General features: G+C 41.7%; 1 protein-coding gene across 3 annotated transcripts in view; it reads left to right on the top strand.

The window, feature by feature from the left end:
• sos2 (son of sevenless homolog 2 (Drosophila)) overlaps positions 1-16780 on the top strand; it is a 165754-nt gene that overhangs the window by 82141 nt on the left and 66833 nt on the right. For all 3 annotated transcript variants that reach the window (XR_011593122.1, XM_070879245.1, XM_070879246.1), the window contains exons 4-7: positions 2234-2398; positions 7881-8084; positions 13285-13428; positions 15960-16070. Coding sequence is in view for 2 of the 3 variants with exons in the window: in XM_070879245.1 (XP_070735346.1) it covers positions 2234-2398; positions 7881-8084; positions 13285-13428; positions 15960-16070 (624 nt within the window). In the remaining variant the exon portion in view is untranslated. The remainder of the gene's footprint in view (positions 1-2233; positions 2399-7880; positions 8085-13284; positions 13429-15959; positions 16071-16780) is intronic.

Consider the following 16780-nt stretch of genomic DNA (forward strand, 5'->3'; position numbering starts at 1 on the left):
ATAGTGATGGTAAAGATTTCTATTATCACTAGAACATAAGGATGTCCTGGAGTTGCACTAAGACAGAATCACTATGGATAGAGATAAGAATTAGGAACGGAAGTTGCACAATTCTTTGTGTGCATTTGAGATGGACAATAAATGCCAGCTTTGCCAGTGATTCCCACATTCCAAGAATGACTTTTTAAAATGTATATACTTGGGACATTGAATGTAAAACAAGGCAGTTATTTTGAATTTAGGCAAGACATTGATGGCAAGGTAACAATTGAAGTATCGTGTGGGTACACATTATAGGGCTCAAGTTTCAGCCTGAGATGCTCCTATTTTTTTTGGAACAACTAGTTTAGAATGGAGCATCTTAGAAATTGCAATTCTCGGCATTTAGTTTACTCCAGTTCTAGTGAGTTAGAATAGTTCCATTTTAGAACAGATTTTTTTTTTCACAAGGGGGCGTGTCCAGCCACTTACGCCTATTTTGCAAATTTAGGCAGCGAAAACTTACTCCAAACTAACTTAGAATGGAGTAAGTGTAGATTTTTGTGCGCTCAGAAAAACCTTGCCTACACTTAGAAATCAGGCGTAGGTTACAAATCAGGCGTAGGGAACGAGAGATGGGGGGGGTTTAGAAACATTAAACACTTCACTTTTACAAATAAAGAGCCATCATCAATAATAAATGATAAATAAATCAACCAATAAATTAATCAAAACATTTTTCTAAAAATTAAAAATCAATCAATAAATAAAATATTAGTTCTACTCGCCTACTGCAGCACTGAGAAGGGGGGGGGGGAGAAGTGGGGAGGGAAGAGAGAAGGAAGGAGAAGATCATGGGGGGAAGAGAGAGAAGAAGATGATGCGGGGGGGTGGGGTGGGAGGAGGGGGAGAGCAGAAGGTGGGGGTCGCACGCAGCAAATGCCGGGCCGTCGCTGCCACCGAGCGGGGCCGGCCCCCAGCGAGAGGCCGGGTGGGCAGACAACGACGACGCTGGCTGCCAGGAGTTCTTCGGGTGGGGCCCGCTCCCAGCGCGAGGCAGGATGGGCGGGCCCCGCCGCCGCCGGCTGCCAGGACTTCTTTGGGCGGGGCTCGCCCCCAGCGAGAGGCTGGGCAGGCCCCGCCACCGACGCCGGTGGACTTCGGGGGACTTCAGGCAGGGCCCCCAGCGAGAGGCCAGGCGGGCGGGCCCCGCCGACGAGGTAAGATGGGTCAGGCCACTCGGCCCGGGATAGGGGCGACGTCCATTCGGCCTGGGATAGGGTCGTTGCCCCGGAGACAGGACGCACTGGGAGGGCCGGGAGGTACTGCGCACGCGCGCAGCTGCCGGCGCTGTTTTTGGAGCAGGGCTCTACGCCCAGCAGCTCCTGCTGTGCCGCACCGACCTGGAAATGGGCCTACAGCTATCTGAGAATTGCGAGGTAAGTATTTGGCGCAATTTTTGTTCTACAAATTAGGCGGGCCTCTCCGATGTGCGCCGTTCTAGCGGGCGTACGAAACTTGAGCCCATAGAAAGGATATTCGAGTTGTGGGGAAAAGCATCCTGAGAATTATACCAGGAATGAAGAAAGAGTCAGTAATCAGAGATAGTTAAAGGTGAATCTAATTGAGGTTTTCTAAACTATAAAAGGTCTTTTTAGGGGCACGTAATTATTAGCTGACTCTGACTGAATCTTAGTTTAAACTCAGCTATGTTAACTTATTTATTCACAGTCCAATAATCAAGCTACTTCCAATGGCTGGGTGAGATGGTTATTCGAGGGCATAAATTTAAGATTACCACCAAAAGAGTGAAGGGAGAGATTAGGGGCAGTTTGTTTTGGCAGAGGGCTGTATAGCATGAGTAACCCTCCCACAAACGACATGGAAGCAGAATGTATAGTAGTTTTTCAAATGGTAAGTTGCTAAACATTTGAGAGGGAAACATTTAGAACGGTTTAGGGGAAGGAGCCCAAATGGATTACTGTTTCAGAGAGCTGATGCAAATAATGTGTAAATAATTGTGGGTTGTCATTTAGCTTAACTGTGCCTTTTTGTTAGTAATCCAAATACAAATACATTTTTACTCATTTTTTGGGCTACAATTCCCCATTCCCGCCCTCCTTCCACAATCTGCTGCTGGTTTTTGACTCAGGAAAATAAAAGCAGTCCTTAATGATCTAAACATTTTTTATTTCCACTGATATCATTAATTGTTTTGTTTTAAATTTTCTATAACATTTTATTTTATTTACAGGATGTGCTGGGTTATAAAGCGGATTATCAGGTTTCCCTTTATGTAGTGGCTGTGCTGGAGTACATTTCAGCTGACATTCTAAAACTGGCTGGAAACTATGTTGGCAATATTCGACACTATGAAATTTCACAACAAGACATTAAAGTGTCAATGTGTGCGGATAAGGTGAGCATTGATTTACTATCTCAAGTAGAGTTTGGTATAACATAAAAATGTTAATAGTTAAATCATCAGTAATATTGCCACGAGGGTAATTTTGCCCATTATCCTCATTTTACTTCAATTTTTTATTATTGCCCTTTCTTATTAGAAACTTGTGACATTTTCTTTCCTCAGTATTTTAGCTTGAATCCTTTTGCGTTTTCAATAAGGTTAATAAAGGATTGTTCAAAGATTAAGTACATACTTTTAATTTAGGAGGAACTGTGCTTGTCAACTCCTTTTTAGGTATAATCTAGCTATATATAATTTCTGTTAATATATTTTATTTATCAAGATCAGTGCTTACAGTGTCCGTGCATTTAACCTTCACTCCTCTTTTATAGGGCAATGGTTAAATTGCTATGCTGATTTCCATGCTTGTTAATGGGGCAATGAAACTCTTGTTTTCATTAAGATACAGTTTCTCCATGTCTCGTATAAATCCAATCAACTGATATTACCTTCTCTTTGATGGCTTCATCTATTGGCACTGTTGGTCTCAACATCTCCTCATTTTACAATTGGACCTCCGACACTTCCTCCATTGCTGAAGCTTCCTCTAAGAAGTTCTATTTCCTTCTTTGTTATCTAGTCAACAGATTATCTGTTCATTAGTTAATTTGCTTTTTGTGGAACATTGCTGTGTACTCTCTTCTTCCTAGACGATCCCTCGTATCGAGGATGACCCGCTTCCACACCAAAAAGGGATGGGTTCACAGGTGTTTCAATGAAGGACCTGATATTCCAGGTCTTGAACTACATCTTGAAGGATGGAAGATGCCTGTGCGTGGATTTTTTTAACATGTGGTGGCTGTTGCACACCAGCCATCACATGGGCTTGACTGAGCTAGGCCTTGGTCCAGTGGCAAGGATTAACCAAGACGACTAGAGACCAGCCGTGCTGCATGGACCTAGTGCGCACCCATATCACAGTGTGGGCTGGCCCGTGCTGCCCCAGGGCCCACGTCTCAGCTGAACCCCGAACTCACGCCTCTCCTGGGCCCCGATGCAGAGTGCTTTGTACATTCACTCATTCGCACACATGCGAATACACACACTTTGGCCAGTATAAATCCAAGGTTCAGATGCAGTTTCCAGTTTGAGCCCCATGTTGCTTCTTGGTGGCGCATGACTAGTAGAAAGTTGTCCCGATTTCCTGCTCTCGATTACAATTGGACCCAGGACCAGGTCTATAGGGGTGGTGGGGGAGCGACTTCTTCCAGGCACTTTTAATAACCAATTTTACGGGTAAATTGCAATTTTTGTTTGAGTATTTTGAAATATTTTGTAATTTCTAACTGTAGGAAAAATTAGGAATTAAGCCCATAGGATAGAGTTAAAACTCTACTTTATAATATACTCAGTTTTATAAACACAAGTTAGTTCCTGTGTTTAAAGTGCTGATACCAAAAGCTGTGTAGGGACCATAAATAAACAAGTGATAGAGAAAGCACAGTTAAAAATAATAATTTTCTTTGTTCATTCAACTGTGGAACATTTTCTAATTGATACAGTTCTTGGAAAAAAACTTATTAATCACATTCTGCCAAAACAAATACTTTTCCAAAAGCTAATTTACTGCTATAGACGAGTAATGAATTTTTATACGCAGATCCGTATTGTGAAAACACAGCATAGTCTCTGGGGTCAGTAGGGATGATACTCTGACCCATGCGATCGGCAGCAGTAGCATTTGGTATTACAGGAGTTGAAGGTTTACAGGAGTTGAAGGTTTTCAATAAGTGGGATTAGAAAGAAAGTAAAAGGAGCAGGTTGCTTTCAAGAGAGAAAATAGTATGCTTGGAAAAGTCAATAAAACTCTGCTTAGTTTAGAGAACCTGAGCAGTATTTATATCTAGTGACATAACTTGTTGCGTTCAAAGCAATATAGTACAAAGTGATAAGGATCTGCATGGGATAAGAAGAAACTGAGATGAATTCTGGTGAACCAGGAGCAAAAGAGGATTAGAGGACTCGCTGAAGACCTAACCTAAGTGCCATTCACATCTGTGAGAGACTGAACCAGATCACTGCCGAAATGGATTTAATATGATGGTACAACCACTCTGGAGCCAAAAATGTTGAAGGCCATTTTATTATTATAGTCTTAAATAGAGATCTTTGTAGCTGTGAATCTGAAAGCAAGCTCATTCAACTATTATGCTTATCTGTGTTATCTTTACATACATAGCATTGGGGAAAGACAAAAGTGTTAGAGAAACATCACTGTTGCTTTATATTTCTTGATCTTGGGTAAGCCAAGAGTTAAATATCTTTCAATCTTGCTACACATCATTGAGACTGAGACAGTGCGTCATTTGTGTAGGTTTAATGTAGGACAACTAGAGTAAGCTAAATACAGCATCATGTACTAAACCCTAGACACGCATGAATCATTCCTACTTAATGGTATGCACAGATCTGAGTGAAGAATAAAAATGGCACCTGAAAGTTTTTTGAGCAATTTGGTGGTTTTGTGGTACTTGATGGCTTATGAATAGTAGAACGTTCTCCAAATTTCCTGCTCTTGATTACAATTGAACAGACACTGCTGGAAAGTGTATGTGTTGATGCCATCTGAGGACAAGACTGGGGTTGATGACCATTCCACAGTTGAAAAGCCACTCTTAACCCAGGTTCTCAAAGAGTAGCTTCTCTTTGACAAGGCACTGTGTTACCACCTGTGAAATGTGTTCCAATAATAAATTACTTTTAGAAAAAAGAAGTAAGGAAAATTGAAGACTAAATATAAATAAAAATTTAAAATATGCTATAGGAAATAGAGATGAAATGCGAAACCATCGGGGTTTAGGTTCAGCTTCAGAAATTGTAGCTCCAATTTGGCGGTCAGCCATTAGGAAGTACAAATATTTTAACCTTCCAGTGCACTCCTGGCCAGCCTTTCACTCTCCACCCTTCATAAACTTGAGCTCATCCAAAACTGTGCTGCCCATATCCTATACTCCACCTAGTCCCATTCACCATTAAAATTTTCATTCTTGTATTCAAATTCCTTTAAGGCCTTGCCCCTCTCTATCTCTGTAACCTTCTCCAGCCCGCTGAGAACTCTGCGTTCCCTCCAACTGTACATCCCGCTACTCCTTTCACCCAACCAATTGCGGGAATGCTTTCAGCAATCTAATCCCCATGTTCTGGAATTACCTCCCCAAATCTCTCTGCATTCTGTTTTTTTAAAGATCTTTCATAAAAGCCATCTCTGACCAAGATTTTAGTCACCCTATCTAATATCTCCTCTGGCTCAGTATCGATATTTGCCTGATTACTCTTCTGTGAAGCGCCTTGGGATATTTTTCTACATTGAAGGCGCTATATAAATGCAAGTTGTTGTAACCTCATCGAAGCTAGTGTTATCTATTATGCATCTCACTATTTCAACAAAAATATTGAAGGAACATCAACAGAAGGAAACAAAAGAATTTTGTAGCAGTTGAGTGATAATGGTTTGATATCTAAGAGTATACTGATGATTTTTTACGAAACATCTTCTGAGAAATGAACAAGGAAGATTTGAAAGATAGTGGAGGGTCGGTGGGGGGGACATTAAGTGCAGCATTTTGAAAGTTTATTAAATTAATACATCTTGCAGTATAATGACAAAGACCACAAAGGGTTAGTGTAACAAATAACTGAAGCAGACTGATTTGGATCAATGTTCAGTCTGGTGGTTAGACATTCTAGAAGTGAGTTTTTATCTCTGAAACTTTATCACTATGTTAGTAAGGTTTTGTGGGAAAAAAAATAACCGTACACAAATAATAAGACAAAAGTACATGAAGGCTGTTGATAAGTAGACAAGATATTTTGATCCTGTTTCTGTTGGGGAATAATTATGTAATTTACACATGTTGCTTGATTGGCTGTGGGAACAATTCAGTTGGGTACCTGAAGATATAGCTGATCAAAGAATAAAATTATTTTGCTACTGTTACACATAGAAACATGCCATTCAACCCAACCAGTCCATGTCTACATTTACCATCAACGCGATCAAATAGTCCTCGTCAGATGTACCTGCCCTGTTCCCAATTCCCTTCATAGCCTTTTCCTTCATTCACCTATCCAATTTAATCTTGAATGTTGACACATGCACATTCCAGCTCTGGATAAGAATATAAACTTTAACTGACTTTTTCCTTCCCTAGCTCAGGGGTACGGAGGAAAAGTGTAGGCCCTGTTGCTACCCTGGTTGATGTTCACTAACACCGCACAGACTGGGGATTGAACGTGGTTCATCCTGATCTTCATGGCTCAGTTACTCACTGGATTACAGTAACTGAGCTATTTGAAGGACTGGCTTTTGCAGAACCTCTTGCATCCTGGCAGGATACAAGAAAGAGTTTGTTGTCTGATAACTTGTTTTCGTACCTCTAAGCCTCCAATCTCTTTCTTGTTTGTCTCAATATTATTGATGCTACTTTGATTATTGTTCCTATTAACTTTTCTATCTACCTCCTAAGAGCCAAATACACGTGCTCTTCCTTTCCTTGTGTCCTTATTGTATTGAAATCAAGACTCCGTGCACTCCTATCTTTTATAAATATACTAGCTCCCTTTATCCTGTCTCTCTTAAACCAGAGCTTGATTTTTTTTTCATCATGCTGCTTCCTGCCTCCCCTCCCCCAGTTTGTTTGCATTTACTAACTAGCCATTAAATCTGTCTATCATGACCTTTAAAAGCATCACCTTTGGAGTTTCATCAAATGTTTTATGAATATCCATTGGTAGCTTTCAATGTTACCTTCTCAGAGAATTCCAGTAGGTTAATAGACAAGGCATATTACTCCTAAGTCCAAACTGACTCCCTATAGTCTCGATGCACTTTAGATGAACATTAACTGCATTTTCCCCATCTCAACTGTGAAGCATTCTGAACTACAGTTTCTAGATTTATGCCTTTTGAATCCCTTATCGTTTAAAAATCTGTCTATCTCCACCTTAAATATATTCAATGCCCCAACCTCCACAGCTCTCAGGGGTAAAGAATACCAAAGATTCATGACCCTCTGAGAGAAGAAATTCTTCCTCATCTCCATTTTAAATATGCGACCCCTTATTCTGAAACTATGCCCCCTAGTTCTAGATTCCCCGACAAGGGGAAACATCCTCTCTGCATCTACACTGTCAAGCCCCCTCAGAATCTTTTATGTTTCAATAAGATCACCTCTCATTCTTCTAAACTCCAATGAGTATAGGCCCAACCTTTCTTCATAAGACGACCCCTTCATCTCAGGAATATAGTTTCTAAGCATATTAATCCAATTCTCTTGGTTATTTAAGGATTCTAGTGAAATTCTTCTGATCCAGATGTCCTGTAGAGACTTAATTATTTGGGTGTATTTTTAAGAAATTTGGCCATTTTTTAGATAATACAATTAACTTTTTTTTTTACAGTAAATGTAAGTGTTGGGCTCGATTTTCTTTTCAGGTCCTTATGGACATGTTTGACCAGGATGATATAGGTCTGTCTTCATTGGGAGACGATGGACCAAATGCCACAGGTGAACAGCATTACTATGACCTGGTGAAAGCTGAAATTGCAGAGGAAAGGCAATATCTACGGGAATTGAACCTGATTATAAAAGTCTTTAGAGAGCCATTTACATCCAACAACAAGCTCTTTACGGCTCGTGTAAGTTTTTAATTTGCTGATACCTTGTCAAAGATCATTTGCATTGAAATGTTAGACTGTGCTTTAGGTTTATTTCAAACCTACTTGAAATATGTTTAATATTTTGAATGTTTATCTTTGTGTAAAACAGTTTCGTGTGTGCCATTCTTCCGTACTTTGTACCTTATGTTAAACTGAGAATAAATTTAATATAGTGTATTATTTCTATTCGCTGTGTTATAGGCAGAAATTGTAAGCTTCCATGATTTACCATCTAGGAGCACCATATGATATTGTAAAATGTTTTACAGCTGTTAATGAGGAAATATTCTGTATTGTTTTAAATTGATGTAGAATCATGGAATTTTAGAGATGGCAGAAGGAAGCCTTTCAACTCATTGGGGTCAAGTTTCAGCCGCCCGCTAGAACGGCGCACATCGGAGAGGCCCGCCTAATTTATAGAACAAAAATTGCGCCGAATACTTACCTCGCGATTCTCAGATAGCAGTCGGCCCAATTCCACCTCGGCGCTGCGCAGCAGGAGCTGCTGGGGGCGGAGCTACAGCCCTGCGCCGAAAACAGTGCCGGCAGCTGCGCGCGTGTGCAGTAGCTGCGGGCGTCCTGTCTCCGGGGCGACGTCCCTATCCAGGCCGAAGGGACATCCCCCCCCCCCCCCCCATCCCCGGCCGAGTGGCGTACACATCTTACCTCAGCGGCGGGGCCCGCCCGCCCGGCCTCTCGCTGGGGGCGGGCCCCACCCGAAGAGTCAGCGGCGTCGGCAGCCCGGCATTGGCTGCGTGAGAGTCTTCTCTCTTCCCCTCCCCCCCCCACCCCATCTTCCTCTCTTTTCCCCCCCCCCCCACCCCCATCGTCCTCTCTTTTCCTCCACCCATCTTCCTCTCTTCTCCTCCCCCCCATCTTCCTCTCTTCTCTCCACCCCCCCATCTTCCTCTCTTCTCCTCCCCCCCCCCATCTTCCTCTCTTCTCCTCCCCCCCGCCCCCCCATCATCCTCTCTTCTCCTCCCCCCCCGCCCCCCCATCATCCTCTCTTCTCCTCCCCCCCCATCTTCCTCTCTTCTCCTCCCCCCCCCCATCTTCCTCTCTTCTCCTCCCCCCCCGCCCCCCCATCATCCTCTCTTCTCCTCCCCCCCCATCTTCCTCTCTTCTCCTCCCCCCCATCTTCCTCTCTTCTCCTCCCCCCCCATCATCCTCTCTTCTCCTCCCCCCCCATCTTCCTCTCTTCTCCTCTCCCCCCATCTTCCTCTCTTCTCCTCCCCCCCCATCTTCCTCTCTTCTCCTCCCCCCCCCATCTTCCTCTCTTCTCCTCTCCCCCCATCTTCCTCTCTTCTCCCCCCCCCCATCTCCCTCTCTTCTCCTCCCTCTCTTCTCCTCCCCCCCATCTTCCTTTCTCCTCCCCCCCATCTTCCTCTCTTCTTCTCCTCCCCCCCATCTTCCTCTCTTCTCCTCCCCCCCCCATCTTCCTCTCTTCTCCTCACCCCCCCATCTTCCTCTCCTCTTCTCCTCCCCCCCCATCTTCCTCTCCTCTTCTCCTCCCCCCATCTTCCTCTCCTCTTCTCCCCCCCCATCTTCCTCTCTTCTCCTCCTCCCCCCCCAACTTCCTCTCTTCTCCTCCTCCCCCCCCCCAACTTCCTCTCCTCTTCTCCTCCCCCCCCCATCTTCCTCTCCTCTTCTCCTCCCCCCATCTTCCTCTCCTCTTCTCCCCCCCCATCTTCCTCTCTTCTCCTCCTCCCCCCCCTTCTTCCTCTCTTCTCCTCCTCCTCCTCCCCCTCTCTTCTCCTCTCCCCCCCCCCCCCCCCCCGCACCATCTTCTCTTTCTTCCCCCCCCACCCTTCTCTTCTCCCTGGTGTTGCAGTAGGTGAGTAAAAATAATGTTTTTATTTATTGAGTGATTTTTAATTTTTTTAATTTTATAAATTTATTTTGATTGATTTATTGGTTTATTTATTGATTCATTTATCATTTATTATTGATGGCTTTTTATTTGTAAAAGTGAAGTGATTAAAGTTTGTCAACCCACCTCCCCCCCCCCCCCCGCCCCCCATCTCTCGTTCCCTACGTCTGATTTTCTAAGTGTAAGCAAGGTTTTTCTGAGCATACAAAAATCTACACTTACTCCATTCTAAGTTAGTTTGGAGTAAGTTTTTGCTGCCTAAACTTGCAAAACAGGCGTAAGTGGCCGGACACGCCCCCTTTTGAAAAAAAAATCTGTTCTAAAATGAAAGTGTTCTAACTCACTAGAACTGGAGCAAACTAAAGGCCGAGAATTGCAATTTCTAAGATACTCCATTCTGAACTAGTTGCTCCGAAAAAATAGGAGCAACTCAGGCCGAAACTTGACCTCATTGTGCCTACACCGGCTGACTGAACGAGCTATCCATTTAGACCCATATCATTTTTTAAAAAAAATACTATTCACATATATTTGCCAACTTCCCTTTTAAAAGCTATCAAGGATTCTGCTTCTTTCACGGTTTCAGTAGGACGTTCCATGTCCTAACAACCCTCTGCGTTTTAAGAAAACAAACTATTCGAAATATATTCTTTGTTCTATCCTCTGATTACTAACTCATTGATGTTGGAAATAATTTTTTCTAATTTATATTAATTTTTACTCATTTATATTATCAAAACCTCTCATTTTTGAGCATCAGATTTCCTTATAACTTACTCTTCTATTGAAAAAAGGTTGAGTTTTTCCTCATAATTAAAGCCTCTTGTCCTTAATATTTTCTACTGTGTCTCTCCATGACCATGACAACCTTTCTAAAGTTGATGCTCAAAATTGGATGCAATATAAGTGATTTTGTATAGGTTTAACATTACCTCTCTGCTTTTTGTAGTTTGTTCACTTTAAAAACCGTATTTTTTTTTAAACTAATTTCCCTCCCACTTCTGTACCTAAACCCTTAAGTGCCTCTGCTCTTATTTTAAAGTTTTACCATTTAATGTATATTATCTCTACATTATTCTTTCTCCCATAATGTATTACATCACACTTCTGCATTAATCCTAAGTATCACCATATTAATTGCCTTTTGAAAATCCCTAGACACAACTTTTGATGCATTTCCTTTGTCAAAACACTCCATTATTTTCTCAAAGAACTCTTATTTAATTTGTCAGATACCTGTACAATCTGTTTTACAAATCTCTGCTGATTATCCTTAATTAGCATGTTTTCTCAGTGCATATTAATTTTATTCTGTGCTATGGCTTCTAGAAATGTACACATTATAGATGCTAAACTGTCACGTCTATAGTTACCCAGTTTACCCTTTCTCCCTCCCTGAACAGAGGTGTTGTATTGGTATATCTCCAGTCCTCTGGTATAACTTCTGTAGCCAAGGATGTTAGAAATATTATAGTCAGAGTCTCTGCTATTTCCTCCTTGACTTTCCTCAGCATTCTAGGATGTAAGCCATCAAGGCCTCATCGGTTTTTCACTGGAATTCCACCAACCTTTGCAGTAATAATTCCTTGTCTATAGCAATTGATCCACCACTTCCTCTTATATACATTTTCAGCTAGTCTTTCTCCTACCTTTTTGGGTTTGCTTAAAGCATTGCCTCCAAATCACTATCCTTTATTTATAATGTGTTATAATTTTGCACAGCTGGCTTGATAATGGCTGCAAAATATTCAGTCTTTGTGTTTGTAAATAGCAGTAACTAAAATAATTGCTTGTCAGATTGGCAGAATCTATTGCTAATTCTGAGAATGGCAAAAGACAAAAGATTAAACAAGAAAACTAATACATGTGAATATCTGAGTAGATGAATTAAGGGAAATTAAGATTCTAAACCTGAATGAAGTAAAGTGAAATGTGAGTGGAGAAATTATTCTCTCAAATTTATGTCCTTAACAGCTTTTCTCTGTTGAAAATGTTCTGGTGATGTTGGGAAAGTGAAATTGCTGTGAAAAAGCCAAAAATCTTGTTTGTACAGAACTAAATTAGGCAATAGTTCTTGCTTACAAAATTAGCGCTCCTCTCTTGCAAAGCCTATCTCTTTCTATGGCTTTCACTGGTAACTCTTTTCTTTACATTTTGTAAGTTATGAATTTAATTCCCATGAAAGACACCTGTGTTAAGCTTGGTTGTATTTCTCTGAATTTTAATGAGCCATAGATAAACTAATGAAATGTTACGAATAAATCATCATGCATGAAGTATCTACATCATATTAATATGCTTTAGTTCAAATTATGGAAGAATATCCTTTTGGACGGAATAGACAAAGCTGGTCAAGTTAAAACTGTTAAGTTAAATGATTCAGAAATGGTCATGGTGAGAAGATACTTTTGTTATTAATTAACAAATACATGTCTATCTTGCATTATTTACGCTGATTTTTTTTTGTGGGTGGGGGTGGGTGCTGCGTTTTGGATAGGAAACATGAATTTTTCCGCAGGCTGTGGAATTTTAATTCCACAGTGTGCATCTTTTGTATTTGACAGGTTCCCCGTCCAGAAGTCAGCTTGATTGACAGGCTTGACTACTAGTTGGGTGGGGAGGACTCCGGAGCAGGCCACAGGAGGAGGTAGGTCAGATTCCCAACCTGTGGGGGGGGGGAATCCGATCTGATTCGATTCTGGGAGGGTAGGGTCTTTGTATAGGGGGGTGGGTGCAGAGGTAATTACTACTGCTCTGCTTGGCCCACAGCAGTGTTGTAAAGGCACTTGCCTTCTCCCCGAAGCTGTCCTCGCCTCCCTTCAACGGCCGGGTTTCCCGGCTTCGTTAATATATTTAAAATTGGAAACCTGTTCCTGGGAGCGGGTTGGCTGCCCGCCTCCGTGAAATGCGGAAGTGGGCGGGTTGGTGTTGGATTTGAGATTTTTATCATTTTAACCTCTGACCTGACCCCAGCCCACTTGTTTTTTGGGTGCTAAAATCCAGCCCTTAGACTTCTCACACATGAGATTTATGACCTGTGCCATGGGGGCAGCTGCTGAATGTCAATTATATGCTTTTCCACTGGGAGAAAGAAAAATCAAAGGATTTACTACTCTCAGCCACTATTCAGTACTTCCCAGTGACTGATTTTTGAGAGTGGCTCGTAGAGATCTGGGAAGGAAAACCCATGTGGTTAATTGCACTTCATTATCCCACAGTTGACCTGTGATATCTTTATTTAGAAGTCTACTACACCTAAAGGCTAAATGTGCAAACAATGTTAAGCCTATACACTTTGTTTTCTGATAGGACATTGAAGTGATTTTCAGTAATATCTTGGATATTCATGAACTAACTGTGAAGCTACTGGGTTTAATGGAGGATACTGTTGAGATGACTGATGAAAGCAGCCCGTACCCATTAGTTGGCAGTTGCTTTGAAGATCTGGCAGAGGTACAGTACAATAGTGATTTATAGGTTGGCATACATTGGTGTTTGATTATCTCTTCATCCAACAGTTAAATTAAGCTTTTTATGTTTTGCTCTGGAGTACTTTGAAGATCTCTTCATTACTTGTGTAAAATATAGTTTATACATTGGCACTTGTCCTCTGCATTCGGATACTGCTGTACGTTTTCCCCCAACTAAGCGAAATCAGTATATACACCACTTGTCACTCATTCTGGGTTTGCACAATCATATATTTATTTCATTCTTCTCTCTTATAGCCAAGACATTTCTTAGCATCACTTTTATGTACAGAAATTCTATTGTTTTGGTTTCTTTCAGATTAAAAAGAAATTACTAATTTAAAACATTTTTTGAGTGATGATTAGTATGTTACAAAGATGGAAAGTTCTCATTCTTCAGTTCTAAGAAAAAATATGGTGGTATCACCTTATACCGATGTAGGAATGTGAAAGGGCAGTCGACTCATCCTGCTTTCTCCTTGTTATTTTTCCTCTTTCATTACCCACACTGATGACTTTTCATATCTCTCTAGTCCATATTGAATGGAGAGTCTGCTCTGTTTTTCTTTTCAAATGTTCCGACCCAGTTAGTATTCACTTTATGAGCAGCCTACGTCCAAGAGAATATAAGAACTTGTGAATTATTGCGGGAATGAATTAGTTATGCCACTAGCAAAGATTTGTAGAGGATCAGTAATTTTTAAGCAGAAATTGTATACTGTGAATGTTTTACAAATATGATTTAAATGTTGCATATTAAATTCCACATAAAATTATGTGCTGTAACAGCTCATTTGCATTAGGAGTCACTAAGCTGGATGTCAAGGCCAGCAGATGACCAATTCTTTCATTGCTAAAAACCCTGGCAAAACATTACTGGATTGTTATTCCGCTACTAATTAAAAAGAAAAACATCCTGCTTTTTTGGTGTGAGCATTTAAGGGAAGGAGTTTTGGGCCAATTCAAATTTCAGCACTGGAAACTTTGGCCTGAAATGACAAGGCCCAAATTGGTAAGTCCCTTTCTTAATTTTAGAGGTTAGGGACCCTGATCTTTTTTTGTATTTGCCTTGTCAGCCTGGTAAGATTAAACTGTGACTTGCTTCATGTTCACTTTGTGGGTGAGTTTCATTTCAAAAATTGTCTTTTAGTTCTGGAGGGATACTTTAGCTGGAGAATGTTGGTCAGTTCAAGGAGGCACTGAATATTTTTTGCCAAATTCAGTTGAGGGATATGAGAGAGAAATTATCATCTGGTATTTTTTCTACCTTGCGACTGGCTCGATGGACTGCAGTAGTCTTTTCCTGTCTTGTGCATTTCTGTCACTGTTCTTTTGGTCCTTTCCTCTTCCATCTATAGGCTGTCATGCATCATACTCCAACAAAGAACATAAGCAGGTAAACTGCCTCAGGCCTTTACTGATGTCATTTTTGATTCAGCTGTGAGGGGGTGCACAACAGCAGTTCCTGTTACTCACCTTGGTCAGAATAGCAAAATCATAAACAAGCATGTGAAGAATACTTTTCATCATCATAGGCAATCCCTCGAAATCGAGGAAGACTTGCTTCCACTCTAAAAGTGAGTTCTCAGGTAACTGTACAGTCCAATACAGGAATTACAGTCTCTGTCACAGGTGGGACAGACAGTCGTCGAAGGAAAGGATGGGTGAAGAGTCTGGTTTGCCGCATGCACCTTCCGCTGTCTGCGCTTGGTTTCTGCGTGCTCTCGGCGACGAGACTCGAGGTGCTCAGCGCCCTCCCAGATGCTCTTCCTCCACTTAGGGCAGTCTTGGGCCAGGGATTCCCAGGTGGGGATGTTGCACTTAATCAAGGAGGCTTTGAGGGTGTCCTTGAAACATTTCCTCTGCCCACCTGGGGCTTGCTTGCCATGTAGCAGTTCTGAGTAGAGCACTTGCTTTGGGAGTCTTGTGTCGGGCATGTGGGCGATGTGGCCCACCCAACAGAGCTGGTTGATTGTGGTCAGTGCTTCAATGCTGGGGATGTTGGCCTGATCGAGAACACTGACCTTAGTGCGTCTATCCTCCCAGTGGATTTGCAGGATCTTGCAGAGAACATCGTTGGTGGTATTTCTCCAGCGCTTTGAGGTGTCTACTGTATATGGTCCACGTCTCTGAGCCATATAGGAGGGCGGGTATCACTACTGCCCTGTAGACCATAAGCTTGGAGCACTTTTATGATTTTGCTATAAACAATGAACAGTGGAAGTCCTCTCTCCATATGTTTTTCCCTCTTCCCTCTGGGGAAGTGCTGAACCCCTGCTTCACACCTCTCCATGGTACAACTGAGATTAGTAATTTGCTGTTTGGGGAACTGAGAATTTCAAAGTGATGTTGTCCATTGTAACTTTTCAAATGGAGTTGTCCTTTCAGGATGCAAACTGTACGGCAGAATATTATTCATAACAAACAGCATATTTATTGTTCTATGCTTACAAGTAAATAAATGGTCTTTTAAGCAAAATCAGAGATGTAGTAAAAGTGAAACTTTGTGTACAGGAACAAGTATTTGACCCATATGAAGTGTGTGCGCAAGACATTCTTTCACCACAATTTCATGAGCACTTCAACAATTTGATGTCCAGGTCACCGGTAGCCTTTTACTTTCAGGTAAGCTGTTTTTGATCAGTTTTATCATACAGCTATTTTCTGTTCTGTTACGAAAACTGACCTGAGGATGGAGATCTTTACTAAAATTAAAAGTAATAGCTAACTTGTGAAATGATTAGAAAATGTAAGGTTCTAAGGGGGATTAACATTCTTTGCATAGATTTTGTTAAATCACTGGAAGAGACCCACCTGTACACATGCTGGCCATGTTTCATCTCTGTGTATTACTGCTGAATTCAGTGTCCAGATAATTGTAGTGAAATAATTCCAAGTATTAACCTGTGTTAATTATTGTTGAAAACTAGGAAGTCTTTTTGAAATTGTTTGGTCCTTGTGACTTTGCTTTCCTGTGCCATTTTTAATAATACCATCTGTCTTTGTTCACTTTTTCCAGCTTGTGTCAGAGAGAGGCCTGGTCTCCATAGTAACCAATTCATATGCAGTGAAGGCTTGAGCCTTGCCTTTCAATTATATGTTCTGACGTGTGTGTGTGCATATGTATGTGGTTAGGATCTGAAAAAGTGTCAGCTGTGGCTCAGTGGGTAGTAATCTCACCTCTGAATTAGAAGGTTGTGGGTTCAAGTCCCACCTTAGGGACTTGAGCACAAAAAAATCTAGGCTGACACACCAGTGCAGTGTTGAGGGAGCACTGCACAATCGGAGGTGCTGTCTTTCAGATGAGAGGATAAACCGAAGCCCCGTCTGCTCTC

Source organism: Pristiophorus japonicus, chromosome 4, assembly GCF_044704955.1.
Source record: "Pristiophorus japonicus isolate sPriJap1 chromosome 4, sPriJap1.hap1, whole genome shotgun sequence".
Classification (NCBI taxonomy): domain Eukaryota; kingdom Metazoa; phylum Chordata; class Chondrichthyes; family Pristiophoridae; genus Pristiophorus; species Pristiophorus japonicus.